Source organism: Halichoerus grypus, chromosome 1 (genome assembly GCF_964656455.1).
Source record: "Halichoerus grypus chromosome 1, mHalGry1.hap1.1, whole genome shotgun sequence".
Lineage (NCBI taxonomy): Eukaryota > Metazoa > Chordata > Mammalia > Carnivora > Phocidae > Halichoerus > Halichoerus grypus.
This window is the reverse complement of record NC_135712.1, coordinates 68,334,766-68,347,899: the sequence shown is the minus strand read 5'-3', so window position 1 is coordinate 68,347,899 and position 13,134 is coordinate 68,334,766. Positions and strand designations below refer to the sequence as shown.

The 13,134-nt window shown below is 42.8% G+C and overlaps 1 protein-coding gene across 20 annotated transcripts in view; it reads right to left on the bottom strand.

Moving 5' to 3' along the window:
* Positions 1 to 13,134, bottom strand: part of KALRN (kalirin RhoGEF kinase) — a 642,588-nt gene that overhangs the window by 294,670 nt on the left and 334,784 nt on the right. For 16 of the 20 annotated variants that reach the window (XM_078066810.1, XM_078066805.1, XM_078066846.1 and 13 more), the window contains exons 12-13: positions 10,675 to 10,883; positions 7,227 to 7,401 (exon numbers count right to left, since the gene is read on the bottom strand). In XM_078066810.1, coding sequence (XP_077922936.1) covers positions 7,227 to 7,401; positions 10,675 to 10,883 — 384 coding nt within the window. The remainder of the gene's footprint in view (positions 1 to 7,226; positions 7,402 to 10,674; positions 10,884 to 13,134) is intronic. The other 4 variants (XM_078066838.1, XM_078066842.1, XM_078066877.1 and 1 more) reach the window with 1 other exon arrangement.

Here is a 13,134-nt window from a genome sequence, read left to right as displayed (position 1 = left end):
AAGCTAAATATTCTCCACTGACCTACAAGTGTTGGATGACAGGGAAAGACATATTGCAGCTAAAGAGACAGTCTTGTTGCATGGGAAGAGCTCTTTTATCTATAATGGGTTTGTATACTGATATAGGTTACCACTGTGAAACTAAAATTCACCAAATTATCAGAGTCATTTATTCTTCTTGTCTAGTATTTTCTGTGAGTTCTTTTTGTTTCTAAAATCAATTTATAAAATGTTGATAGTGAATTCTAATATAGGTTATTTTAAAGGTATATCGTAACATTTCTTTCTGCTTTAGAAATATATATATAACTTCTCTAAAGAGTTAAAATATTTATTTATGTAGCTATATAAAGATCTTTGGGGATATCGCAAGAACTTTCGGGAAAAGCAGAAGGAGTTGGCAATAAAGAAATCTACTCAATTGTTTCTAATTTTTGGCAAAATAATGTGAGAGCATATTGCAACATGCTATAATTGATGAGTTCCAATGTTCAGTTACCTAATTTCTATTCCAGTAGATAATCTGTATAATTGAATAATTTTTATGAACAATTTCATGTTCTTTTCTTCATTAACATCATGCTAAAACAGAGACCTTTGATACAATCATGATGATCTTGAAGGGGTCTTGATTGGATCCTCAGTAGTTATTTTGCCCATATCTTTGCCTCTTAATGAGTTTGAGACCTGTGGGAATCTAATCTGTTTTCAAAAGATCTCCCCTTTGTTGAAGAGCTCCTACAACATATATTGTCCATTCATTCTAGTACTTATCAATGCTTGAATGCCAGTGTTTTTCCTCCTGTGTAAGCTAAATACCTAGTCCTGGAGCTTAAATCTGCTTCCTTCTCCTGAATCCCCAGTATCCTCACCAGAAATAAGAAGCATACAGCATTTGTACCTTGAGAATATAACCTGACTTTAGGCTCACAATCATTACAGAGTGATCTGAAAGTTTCCATCAGGCATCTTTGATAATCTACCCCAAACAGGTGACTTGCCAGAATATGAAAGCTGTGTGAATAATCATTTTTGTTTTTTGTTTTTTGTTTTTTTTTTAAAGATTTTATTTTATTTATTTGAGAGAGAGAGAGAGTGAGAGAGAGAGCGCAAGAGGGGGTAGGGTTAGAGGGAGAAGCAGACTCCCCGCCGAGCAGGGAGCCCGATGTGGGACTCGATCCCGGGACTCCAGGATCATGACCTGAGCCGAAGGCAGTCGCTTAACCAACTGAGCCACCCAGGCGCCCCTGTTTTTTTGTTTTTTTTTTAAGAAGGAAGATGGTAGCAGAACACCCCGCCCACCCCCACACACACAATGATGCTGAAATCAATTTGACAAAAGTCTGGAAGAGACTATCAAATTAATATTCTGTGTAGGCTTTGATTTACTTTATGGAATTTATTTTGCATTTCCTTCTCAAAGGAACTGGGGCATATTTAGAGAATGCTACAGTGATCCCTAGGAGCAATCCACCAACAGGGGTCTCAGATAGATCTCATTTTCTTTCTTGTTATAGTTTCTATGTTGGTGGATTTGACGTATATTGCAAACGTTGAGCACAGCATGGCTTTGCAGAGCCTGGCACAGAATCTATAGAAGAAGAGGTTATAAAAGTGGACTAGATGATGGGGTCCTTAGATGATCCCCAGCCAACACAATGACCGTGCAGGCTGATGGCCCTGCGTCACCAGAGGAAAACTTCCAGTGGAGCACCACAGGGCCCTGCCTGACCTGGCCAATATTTCAAATAGCTACAATGTTAAAGCAATAATAAATTTACCTTGATAGGCTGAAGAACTGGGCCAAGGAAAAACAGTACAATTTGAGAGGGAAAATATATAAAAGCTTCTATTTAAGTTTTTTTTTTTAAAGTAAGTATATCAGAAGCACTTTGTAAAAACAACCCGGGGCTTTTAAGGCAGCACAAGCCTAGACAAGGCAGGTGATAACGCCACAGAAAGGGCTCCTGTCCGTGCTAGTGCCCTGATAGTGTCCTACCCAGGTGTGTGGCTAACTCACCTTCAGCAGAGGGCAACCAGGAGTTAGGTGTCTGGAGACCACGTCATATCCAAAAAGACATGAATAAATCGGGGATATGTGCCACAGAGAAGGGCTGACGATGAAGAGAAATAGTCATCAAATTTTTAGGGTCAAGGGGACTGTAGAAATAACTACATAATCTCAACATTTTTCAGATAAAGGAAAAGAAGCCTATGATGACCATTTTCAAATATTTTTAAGACTGCCAAATAAAAGAGGGAACAGATTTTTTCTGTTTTTCCAGAGAGCAGAACTAGAACCAAAGAACAGAAGGGTGGAAATTCTGGTTCAACACACTGATAAAATCCTGAGCTCCCTTGTCTACCCTATCCCCCCAAACCCCACTTCTAGACTTTGGAGATATCCCAGTAGAGGCTAGGTGGCATCCCCTGGGGATGCCAAATCCTGGCCACCAACTTTTACCTGTCTTCCAGGTATAATCTCATCAAGAAACTTTCCATGGGCAGCCTCACTAAACTAAATATTCCTGTCTCAGTGTTTTCATCCAACCGTGAGTCTCTCTCTGTCACAGAGTTATCACATTGTATGATGATCCTGTTTCTCTGTTTCTCCTTAGCTACCCGCCTAATGGCAAGGACTGTTGGTATCCCCCACATAGTTTTTGATTCATATTAGGTGCTCACTAAATGTTGGCTGAGTTGGATTTCTATCAGGCAAAAGGCTGACTGAGCAATCTCTTTCAAATATGAGACACTAAAGGCCTCTACGTACAACCAGTTGAAAAGTTGAGACCACCAGTAAATTGTAATCAGCTGTCTCTCCTCAAGGCAGAATTTTCCTCCTTGAAGGCTATTTTTTCCCCAGCCTCAGCCTAGCTACAATTTGTCCTAATGCAAACTCCATAGATCTATAGTTGGCTGTTCCATTCCATACTCAGGTTAATCACACAGATTAATTTGCAGGTACACTGAACAAACTCTGATTGTGATTATAGAGTCGAAGATTTAAAAGAAAGACCATAACTGTGGCCCACGTTTCATAAAGTCCCTTATGTAAAGTATCTTTCTTGGTGTCATTTCTAGTACTCTATAATGTGAGTAATCCACCCCAGGGGATGCCCCAGATTATCCACTGAAAACACAAAAATTCCCACTGTATAAATATGCATCTGTATGTGCATATATATCATATGCACACATATTTGATTAAACCAATAAAAAAGATGCAATGTTTCCCTAGACTTTCACTAATAGACTGACACTGGAATCTCGCTGCAAGAACTGGCAGACCATGGGGTGGGAGAGGGCTCCTCCATGAGGGTGGGATCCTGCAGTGTAGAGGGGCCGACTGTGGCTCTTTTGTCCCTTTGCTTTCAGCATAGTTCAAGTTACTGCTCTTTACATGCACCCAGTTAAACAGATTTATCTATTATCTACTTTTAACTAAGCTTCACAGAAAGACACATGGCTTATCAAGTTTCCTGCAAAGAAACTGCAGTTTGAGGACAATAATACGCATGAAAGCACAAGAGAACTTTGAACTCTCTGTTGGCCACCTTGTGGGGTAAAGAAACAATGATAATCTAATCAGATCTGTCAAGAAGCCAGGCCAAAAAAATAATTAGAAATGATCAAGAAAGCGATCTGAAATATGGAACCACAACTTCTAATGAAAAAAGCTGAATTTCACCCTACGGGCACCCTGAGTTCTGAGATTATTAGCCAGTGATTGAACATGTGTACCATTTATAAACTAATATATGCAAAGATAGTGAGTTGCAAGTTCAAAAATATTTTATTAAGAGAGTGCACGATCAAAAGAATTTGGAGACTGCTGGCCCGTTCTTGCTTCTAAAAACATTTTTTTTTCTTTCTTTCTGATCATCCTGGTCAGTTGTAGAAAACTTTGAAATGCATGGAAGCTTTGAGAAAATATCACCCATATTCTTACCACCACAACATAAACATTATTCACATTTGGTGAAATGTCTCTGCTATCACAACCATTTCATATAAAATGTCTTTCGTAGGGGGAAGCTGAACCCACAGGAAACACTTTACAGAACATCATGTTCCACCATGGGTCACACTGTCTGGTCTCCATGGAGGCTAAGCAGTTATGTCAGGAATGCAGCTGCAGTCCTGGCTTTTGAGCAGTTGCCTATACATTTGGGATAAGTTTCATTCTTGGTGGGGGTGTCCTATGACCTCAGCCCAGGTTATCCTATGGGCGTCATACACACCATTCTCACTGAGGAAAAGGAGTCTGGCACAGCAACTCCTGTACTATCTTAATTTTTAAATTAATTAGCCCATCTCAGCCATCGGTGACATGGTTAAGGAGTCATGCTTAGATTCCCAGATGTCAGGGGTGCAGGCCTGCTCTGGTTTTCAGTAATCCCCAGGAATTTCGAGTATGTCCATCAAATGCCTTCCTCGAGGGAAGGACCCCATAGCTGAAGGTTCTGCAGTGACAGCCCCTGTCCTGGCTAATGTCAGCTCCGACATGTCCCTCACTACACAAGCCGCCCTCGGTTTCACACTCTGACCCTTCCCTAGATGTTTGCTCGTCATCCCCCACAGTGAAACACTAGCTGGTATTTGAAATAATCTCATCACCCTCAAAAATAACTTCTGACAATCTGAGTTGAAGCAGAACTTTTTCATAGGGTTGGCAGGATTTCCATATCAATCTGAGATGAAATGCAGCCGTTTCCCAAGCTTTGGGCCACACCCCAGATGGGGCACAAGACCCCTTCTAAAACCTGGACGTCACTGCCTAAACTAGAGGGTGCTGAACCAAATCACTATTTTTATCTCCCTCATTTTATTAGACCCTCATACTGTGTCCTCACTTTTGCCCTACTACATTATCAACTATTCAAGTTTTTGTGCTGTATGGGGGTTGCTGGGGCGGGGCGGGGGGAGAGAATTTTTATACAATACAAAGGCTGAAGAATTCAAATCCTATAATTGAAATAACAAGCTCCTCTGGTGCAACATTTAAATAGGATCCAATCTTAAAGTATTGGATTTATAGTTTGCTTTTTTGTTTTAAAGGATAATTTTGACATATACTCTGGATTGTTTCTCAAGAGTGGGAATGGATTTTCCAGAATCACTTTAGGCAAACACACCCTATTGATGCCCCCTACCTCCTCCGGCTAATGTCAGGGGTGCAGTTCATGGCAAAGTGAAGCTATCTGACCCATTCTGCGACTAAGCCAGCAACCCTGACCTCAAAACCATGCCATCTAATGAAATAAAACCTAAACATCCAAACCCTCAGATGATTTCCTTCCTCTTAAGCAGTTTTTTATGTGGACCGGGAATGAGAGGAGAGTAAATAGAGACTACAAGAGCAGAATCACCACACCTGCTAACATAATTTCCCAACGGATACATTCACCTTTGGCAGGCACAGTGGAGCTGGGGAGGGATGGTGGGAGTGCCTGGGGCTGGCGCCACTGCAATCATATGTAACTCTGTTTATTTCAGTGAGCTTCACTCCCAAGTACCAAAGATTAACAACTCACACCCCCTTTTTCCTTTCTTTGTTACCTTCATCACCCCAGCTTTATGAAGTTCACCACATTCTCTCTGCTGCCTGCCAAAATCTCTAATTTTCCACTAGTATTTTCATTGTTCTTTCGACATATATTTTTAAGTATACATTTATTTTTCTTAAGGTTTATTTATTTTAAGCAATCTCTACACCCAACGTGGGGCTTGAACTCACGACCCTGAGATCAAGAGTCACGCACACCTCCAACGGAGTCGGCCAGGCACCCCACAACTTATGTTTTAATACTACTTCCTACCTGAAATCCTTTTGAGCGTAGATTCAAAATAAATTAAGTAAAAAGTACACATAAATACACCTAAAGTTATAGAATAAGCTGGAAGGATAATCAAGATCTAGATTTAAAGACTTATCTTTTCCTTTGTTCTGGAAACTGTCCAGAATGCCCCTTTTTGAACAGGTAGTCTTCAGCAAGAAATTGCAGTGGCTTCCAGGGAGGCAAAAGTAGATGTGTGGTTATAAGAAGAAAAAGACTGTAAGACAGGGATAGGAAGGATTGTTTCAGGACTGCTTTCCTTTTAATATTTGTGATTCTCAATATAAACCCTGTTGCTCACAGAATTGAAGAAGAGTATCTTTTGCCAGGACAGTTCTCTGGTCCTGGCTGGGACTAGGATTAGGATATGGGAATTGCAACATTAAAAAAAAAAAAAAAAGTCATTTCCATCCAAACCAGTTTCATGAAGTTTCCACAGATATTGTTGGGAAGCTCATTCCCAGACACCCAGAAGCCCCAACTGTGAGGAGCCGGTTGGAATGCAAAACAGAATTTTAAAAAAATGATGGGTGGAGAGCGCTTTCCCTCAGACCACACCAGCAGGGAGCAAAGAGAAGATAGTGCCTCTTTAATTTAACCCTTTCCCACCCCTGAAAAGGACAAAGTGCCTTGGGTGTTGGATACTCTTCACACCCCAGGAACCCTACTGGCCTGGCTTTAGTTACTGTTTCAAAGTAGAAAATAATAAAAGGTGGATATTATGTGGAACAGACATTATTAATAGGCATCACAAAGGGGATATAAATATATTAGAACATCTGATTCTGACTTTTCCAGAAAGAACTGAGGAGTCCATGAGTTGAACCAAGATGGCCTTAGCATAGACTTACTTTCTTGGTAAGCACAAAGCAAACTGAAGAAAAGGTCTTTCTCCCCATGGCTCCTGACTTCCTGACTGCTCTGTGATTTCATCTAGCTCCTGACCTCTAGTCATCAGCTGAGGAGGCCTCCAAATTTTAACACCTACCTACTCCTGAAGCTAAAGCATCCAATCACCAACTCAAATAGCCAATGCCACGGTCTTTCAGGAAGCAAAGTACCAAGGGTCCAAATAATCCCATCAAAAACCTTCTCAGTAAAGTAATTCCCACACAGGAAGTGAAACAGAGAGGCTCTGCTTGGCAGAGCAGGTGAGAAGGACAGAGGAACAGAACAAGGTAGAATGTGAATTGGGAATTTGCTGAGTCTAAAAATGTATCCTTGATGCACCATCCCCTCCAATTCCCATAGGGTACTGCCCAATGCTCCCTTCCCAGCCCCTGATGCAGTGCCCTTGACCAGGAAGCAGGCAGTATGCAGCGGCCCCAGAACTCTCCATGACTGCCCTTCCTCTCCTTTCCCAGTGCCCGCCTTCCCCACCTCTACCTCAATGGTATACTGCTCGAAGATGCGCAGCTGCAGGAAGATGTCCAGCTTGATCTTCCGCTCGTGGAACAGCTCCTCCATCTGCACCTGGGCATCGTCCAGCTGCTGCAGGACTGACTCGATGTGGCTGATGGAGCTGCTGTGGGGTGTCTTGTTGTTGGACACAGCCGAGTCCCTGTGGCCGAGTAGGGAGGAAAAGGGAGAGGCCTTGCCATGTTAAAAGTGATATAGGGGCAGGGGGCCTTCCTCATCTGAGCAAGGTGGATGTGAATCGACTGGGTCATTCACGACATTTATCAAACTCCTCTTGTGACCCTGGGACTGTCTTTAGCAGGTGAACCAACGATACGTGTATCATCTTTGAGGTTCACAGCACTGTAGCTCTGAGACTAGCTGCTCTCCTAGTCCTCAGAACTGTGAAATGGATCAGACAAAGGAATGTACGGAAAGGGCTCTCCAAAGCAGAATATATTAGGGAGCTGGACCGGTTCCACACATACATGCAGCCTATGATGCACAGGTTTAATACACACACGTACACATGCATGAGAGCAGACACATTGATCACAAGGCGTAAGAGTCGACAAATTAAAGGCATATGAAAAAAATCACCCTTCCTAGTTTTACCTCACAGGATTCTTGTTAAATAAAATGAGATCACAGCTACCAAAATTATTCATCCACTTGATAATGCCATGCCAAAGTTATGGGCTTGTGCTGTTACCCAGGCTCCAGGCTGTTGTGAGGAAAGCACGGGATCTAGAAGCCACAAGCCCAGATTAAGTCCCCACTCTGACACACACGGGCCTGTGGCCTTGGGAAATCACCTCCTGGAGCCCCAGCTGCCTCCTGTCAAGTGGACTTAATAATCCCCCCCGCCCTGCTCACTTCGTGGTTTGCTGTCAAGTAAGACCATGCATGTGAATGTGCTCTGTGACCAGAAACATGCTGTGTGAATGGCCGTGGATCCTGAAAGGACACAGGAGCAGTGCCAAGCACTGACTGGGGCCCAGGCCTAGCTGTGGAGAGTAGGGGTTAGGGGCACAAGAGGCTGGGGCAACAGCAAGGTGGCAAAGAAGATGAGTTCTGATTTGGGCGTTATAAGAAAAGGAGGAACCCAGCCAAGCAAGTGGGAGGCCTGCACTCTTTGAGCAGTAGAGTCTACGAAAGTGGCAGGGGGGAGGTGACATGTCATAGACGGGAACCAAAAGGAAACATGTTGAGCTGCTCAGAGAAGTAAGGGGTGGTGAGACCTTCAAAGAGATCATTATAATAGGACAATTACAGGTGTTCAGACGTTTAGATTCTATAGGGCCCTCAAGCTTACAATAAATGGGCACATTCATTATCTTGTGGCCTCTTGGTTTCTTATACAATGTACAAAGTAGGAGGACAAGAGCAAAATCATCAGCAGGCTTTCTGACCACCAGTCCTGTCAGCCTGTGTTTGTCTCAGAAGCAGCTGTGTCTGATCCCACACTGTTTCTGAAGGGGGCATAAGGCCCGTGGTCAGGAGCCCCTCCTTGTGTCATTCTGAGAGCTCCCTCTCCTCTGGCCTATTTGGGCACAAAACCCCACCACCGCACAGATACCCAATCATGAACAGAATATAAGGCATGTACTTGATCCTCTGCATTATGCATTTGTTGAGCACTTTGCTGTTGGAAGGATATGCTTGTTCTTTCTGACTGCTCCTCTCGGGCTGTTTTCCATCACGCAGCTTCCAAAAGGAAGAGAATGATTTCTGACCGTTTTGCACGGCACCTAGTCAGCATCACACTCACTAGGAATCACAGAGGTGATGCCAAAACCACCTGAGGTGCTTCAGTGAGGAGTGCCAGAAGAGTCAGGGAGATTGAGAGAAGATGTGTGCTCTGCTGGGCGGGAGGCTTCGTGCCCCTCTCCACTCTTTTCCTGTTTGGCGGGTCTTGAAATCAGGGACGGGAGCCTGGGCTAGAGTCAGGCTAGTGGGGGCATACGTGGTCACCAGTGGTTCTTGGTCACACAGCTAGCTAGGATCCTCTCTGAAATCCATGGCGTTTAAGTTGTAGAAAGAGGCCTTCGCCATCACAGAGTAACCTTCAGCCCTTAGGCATCATGCAAGGTTGGCAGGTGAGAGCAAGGGTCATCCCCATAGACCCAGCCCACACAGAATGAAACCCACCAAGTTTGTGAACAGTATTTGGAGAGAAAACACAAAACCATCACAAAATTCTAGAGCTGACAGAGCTCTTGGAGTGACCTCCTTAATTACACAGACAAAGCAGCTGAGGGCCAGAGAGATTAAGAGACTGCCTGCTATTTGGAATTTTTTTTCAGTAGGGTTTCCTAGATAGGCAGACAAAATTCATGGATTATATATTAGTAAAGATGAACTGGGGGAAGAAGGGAAAGAGGCTGTCTTGTTAGTATGCAACAGGAGGACCCAAAACATCTCATGTGCATGCTTGGAATCGACATGATTAATTTCCAACAGAAAAACGTGCCAGGGCTATCTCAAGGTAAGTTCTCATTGTTTGTTTAACTGGACAACTGGTACGGGGGTGGTGAAAAACCCTCTCCAATTCAAGTAATTCCCTCAGGCCCCAGGGCTGGCCTGGGACTTGCTGATGAGATTATTTCTGTCCAGAGCGGGCAGAGGTCCCAGCACTCGGTGATTTTAGGATAGAACAAGTCCCCGTGGGCAGACATCATTAGCATCATCAAGTCCTATTTATACAGCACCTGGGCACAGGGGTGGCGCTGAGGGCTTCCTCAAGGCCCCATGACACTTTATCTGAGGAGCCCGTGCCCTTGACAGGGACAGGAAGCTAGATATTGATGCCAACAGAAAGGAGGCAATGGTGTGGATGATTCTAAATGAATGTAAGGTTTTCGACAGGATTTTCCTTCTTAGTTATGTTTGTTTAGGTTGATACAGAGGGAGTTGTATTTTCTGGGCAGCAAGGAATGGTGGAAAGGTCATATGTGGGTAATGGAGAGCAGAGTGAGAGAATGACACACATTCTCTAGATCCCCACGGGGCCAAAGCCAACCATTTTTGCCAACTCGGGCACTAGCATTCAGGGTTCAGCCCAAGATCAGAAGCCAAAGAACACTATATTCCATACTGGCTATTTCTCCACATAACCAAAAATTCCATAATTCTTCATGAAGACGTTACTTATTTTCGGTTTAATGTTGTTAATTTTTGTGTCTATGTCACTTACTGATTGCTGAACAACATCATGAATCATACGTAATTCTTTGAAACACCAGAGCTTTCCCATTTACTATTTCATCCTAAACTCAAGTTGGGTATGGCCCAGGCTTTTTCATATCTGACAGAGGGAGAGACTGAAGCTCACACAGGACCACAAAGCCGGCTGTGGCTGAACCAAGACCGGGACACGACTTATCTCACATCTAGTCGAGGGCATTTCCCACTGGAAAGCACTGCCCATGCTGACCTGGCCTCGCTGGGCTCCCCCAGGGAGGGAGGCGCTGACCTGAGCTGCTGGATAAGGTCTTCGCCTTCCTTGATGACGTTGAGCGTGGCATCCAGAGTGGCGGTCTGCTGCTGCTGGAACTGCTTGATCAGTTCCTGGACCGCATCCACTGAGTCCGCACAAACATCCTCCAGCATCTCCTTCTGAAGGTCTTCCATCCATGTCCACAACTGTGGGGGAGAGAGCAGAGACCCCACTCAGGGAAGACAGGAGAGGTCAGGGCAGGGGCCAGGGCAAGAAAGTCAGATAGGGGTCATCCAACCTACCCTCCACCAGTCAGTGACATGTTAGACTGTCCTTCTCACCAGCACACCTATGTTTATATTCATTGCTCATCTCTGCTAAGTTCACTCCATTAATGTTTCCGTTCCCTAAGGATGGGAACCACCTCTGGCTTAACTTCCCTGTGGTTCAGGGAAACTTGCAATCAAAGAGCAGGGGGGATCACTCATCTTGGAGAGGCTAGGAAGAACAGAGGACTGGTGAGGGACATATATTATTTCATCTTGCAGAAAGGAGGGCTCTGCACACTCCAGGCTGCTAGATGCTGATTCCTAGAAATGTATCATGATTTTGGAAACATGCAAAAAAGGAATGGGATGCTTAATAAGAACCAAATGAAGATTAATTTTAAAAATATGTGTTATGCTAAATTATTTTGTTCTTTTCAGGGCTGCTAGGTTGGTTAGAAGGTTGAATGCTAAAAACGTAGCTTATCTTAATTTCAATGTAAGTATGAGCCATTTCCCCCATGATAGTCAAGCACTGAAATGCAGCCAGGGTGATGTTATTGGTCAGGCAACTTTAAAAGTGCTAAGTATAATGTTTTGAACAGAATAAGCACTGGAAATGATGAGGAGCTGGACTGAATTACTGAAAACCCATGAAATGATAGCTCTTCCTCATACTGAAACTAGGTCTCCAGTGGTCTGCCACAGGGTTCTACTCCTAATACTCCTACTGAGCATGCTCATAAAATGATGAAGGGAAAGATGAGTTTGATGCTTGCTTAGAAATAAGGAATCTTCACCTGGCTAGCCAGAAAGATAAGCTCAGCGCTCTACCAGGAAAAAAAAACCAAAACAGTACAGAGAGAAAATGGATAGACAGAATCAGATGTGGATTTTGGCCCCTATTCTTTTAACTCGTCGTGGCTTTGAGTAAATCACTCCACCCTTGGCTCTCTGACTTCATGTGTAAAATAGGCTGAGGAAAGCATTAAATAAAATAAAGGTTAATTACCTTCTGGTTCTAACATTTCTGTAAGTCTTCTATGTTAAAAACATGGATAAATATCCACCTCAAGAATATTATTTCATCTAGTTAGTTCTCAGTATGGTAAATAAATCAAGGTATGGCCTTTGTAATTAGGGATAAGAAAAGAAATAATAGTGACAAAAATAGTCTCCAGATTTCAGACAAGTTATTCTTTGTTCTTTAGGTGGGAAAGGCTCCAGATATGGCAGAAGACGTTGAGTTAACAAGATTAACAAGCCTTAGAGACAGCATGTAAGGGGGTGGGGTATAAACAATGACCTTCTTGGACAGGTGAGAAACTCTCTGAGCCTCAGTTTTATAACTTACAAAATGGGTATAAGATCTGCTCTGCTCATCAAAGATTATGGGAATTAAATTACTTACTTATTATTAATGCTTTAAGTAAACATATAGAATTATTAATAAACCCTTGGCATTGTGATGATTGCTATAAGGAATACAAATTATTATTATTCAGTGTCCCTGTCATTTAGCAGCTTACAATCTAGTTGTAATTCAGTTTATTTCCTTTACAAAAAACCTTTTTTTTGTTGTAAAAACACAAAACAAGTTTTCCAGACCATAGAAGCTGGGATACATATTCCTACATGTATGAACGTATTTATTTCAAATCAGTTTGAAACCAGGAAGTTCAGGATATTGGTTGCTGTTGCTTCATGTTATTTCATTTTGCCTAGAGAGGAAAGCATTTTCTACAGGTGCTGAAGTCCCTGGGTAAAAGATAATGGGTTCTCTGAAAAATTATTTATTATTTTATAAATTATTTTATAGAGAGGCAATAGAGCATAATGGTTAAGAGTTTTAAGCCCCAAGTTCTACCACATATCAGCTAGACAGCCTTGGGCAGATAACCTACCCTCTCTGCACCTCAGTTTTCCTTATCAGTAGAGTGGGGATAATAATACTGTTTACCCCCTCAGAGTTGTAAATATTATTAATAAGTTGACACGTGTGTGTATGTCTGTGTGTACATATACACAAATAAGCAAGTTATATCTATATCTATCAATATAGATATCTGTATCTATATATATCATTTAGAAACAGTGCCTAGCATGTGGGAAGTGATAGATATTATATTTAAAAGATACTTTTGATGCAAGCGCCTCCAGTTCCCGCTAGAAGGCAGCGGGAAAGTCTGAA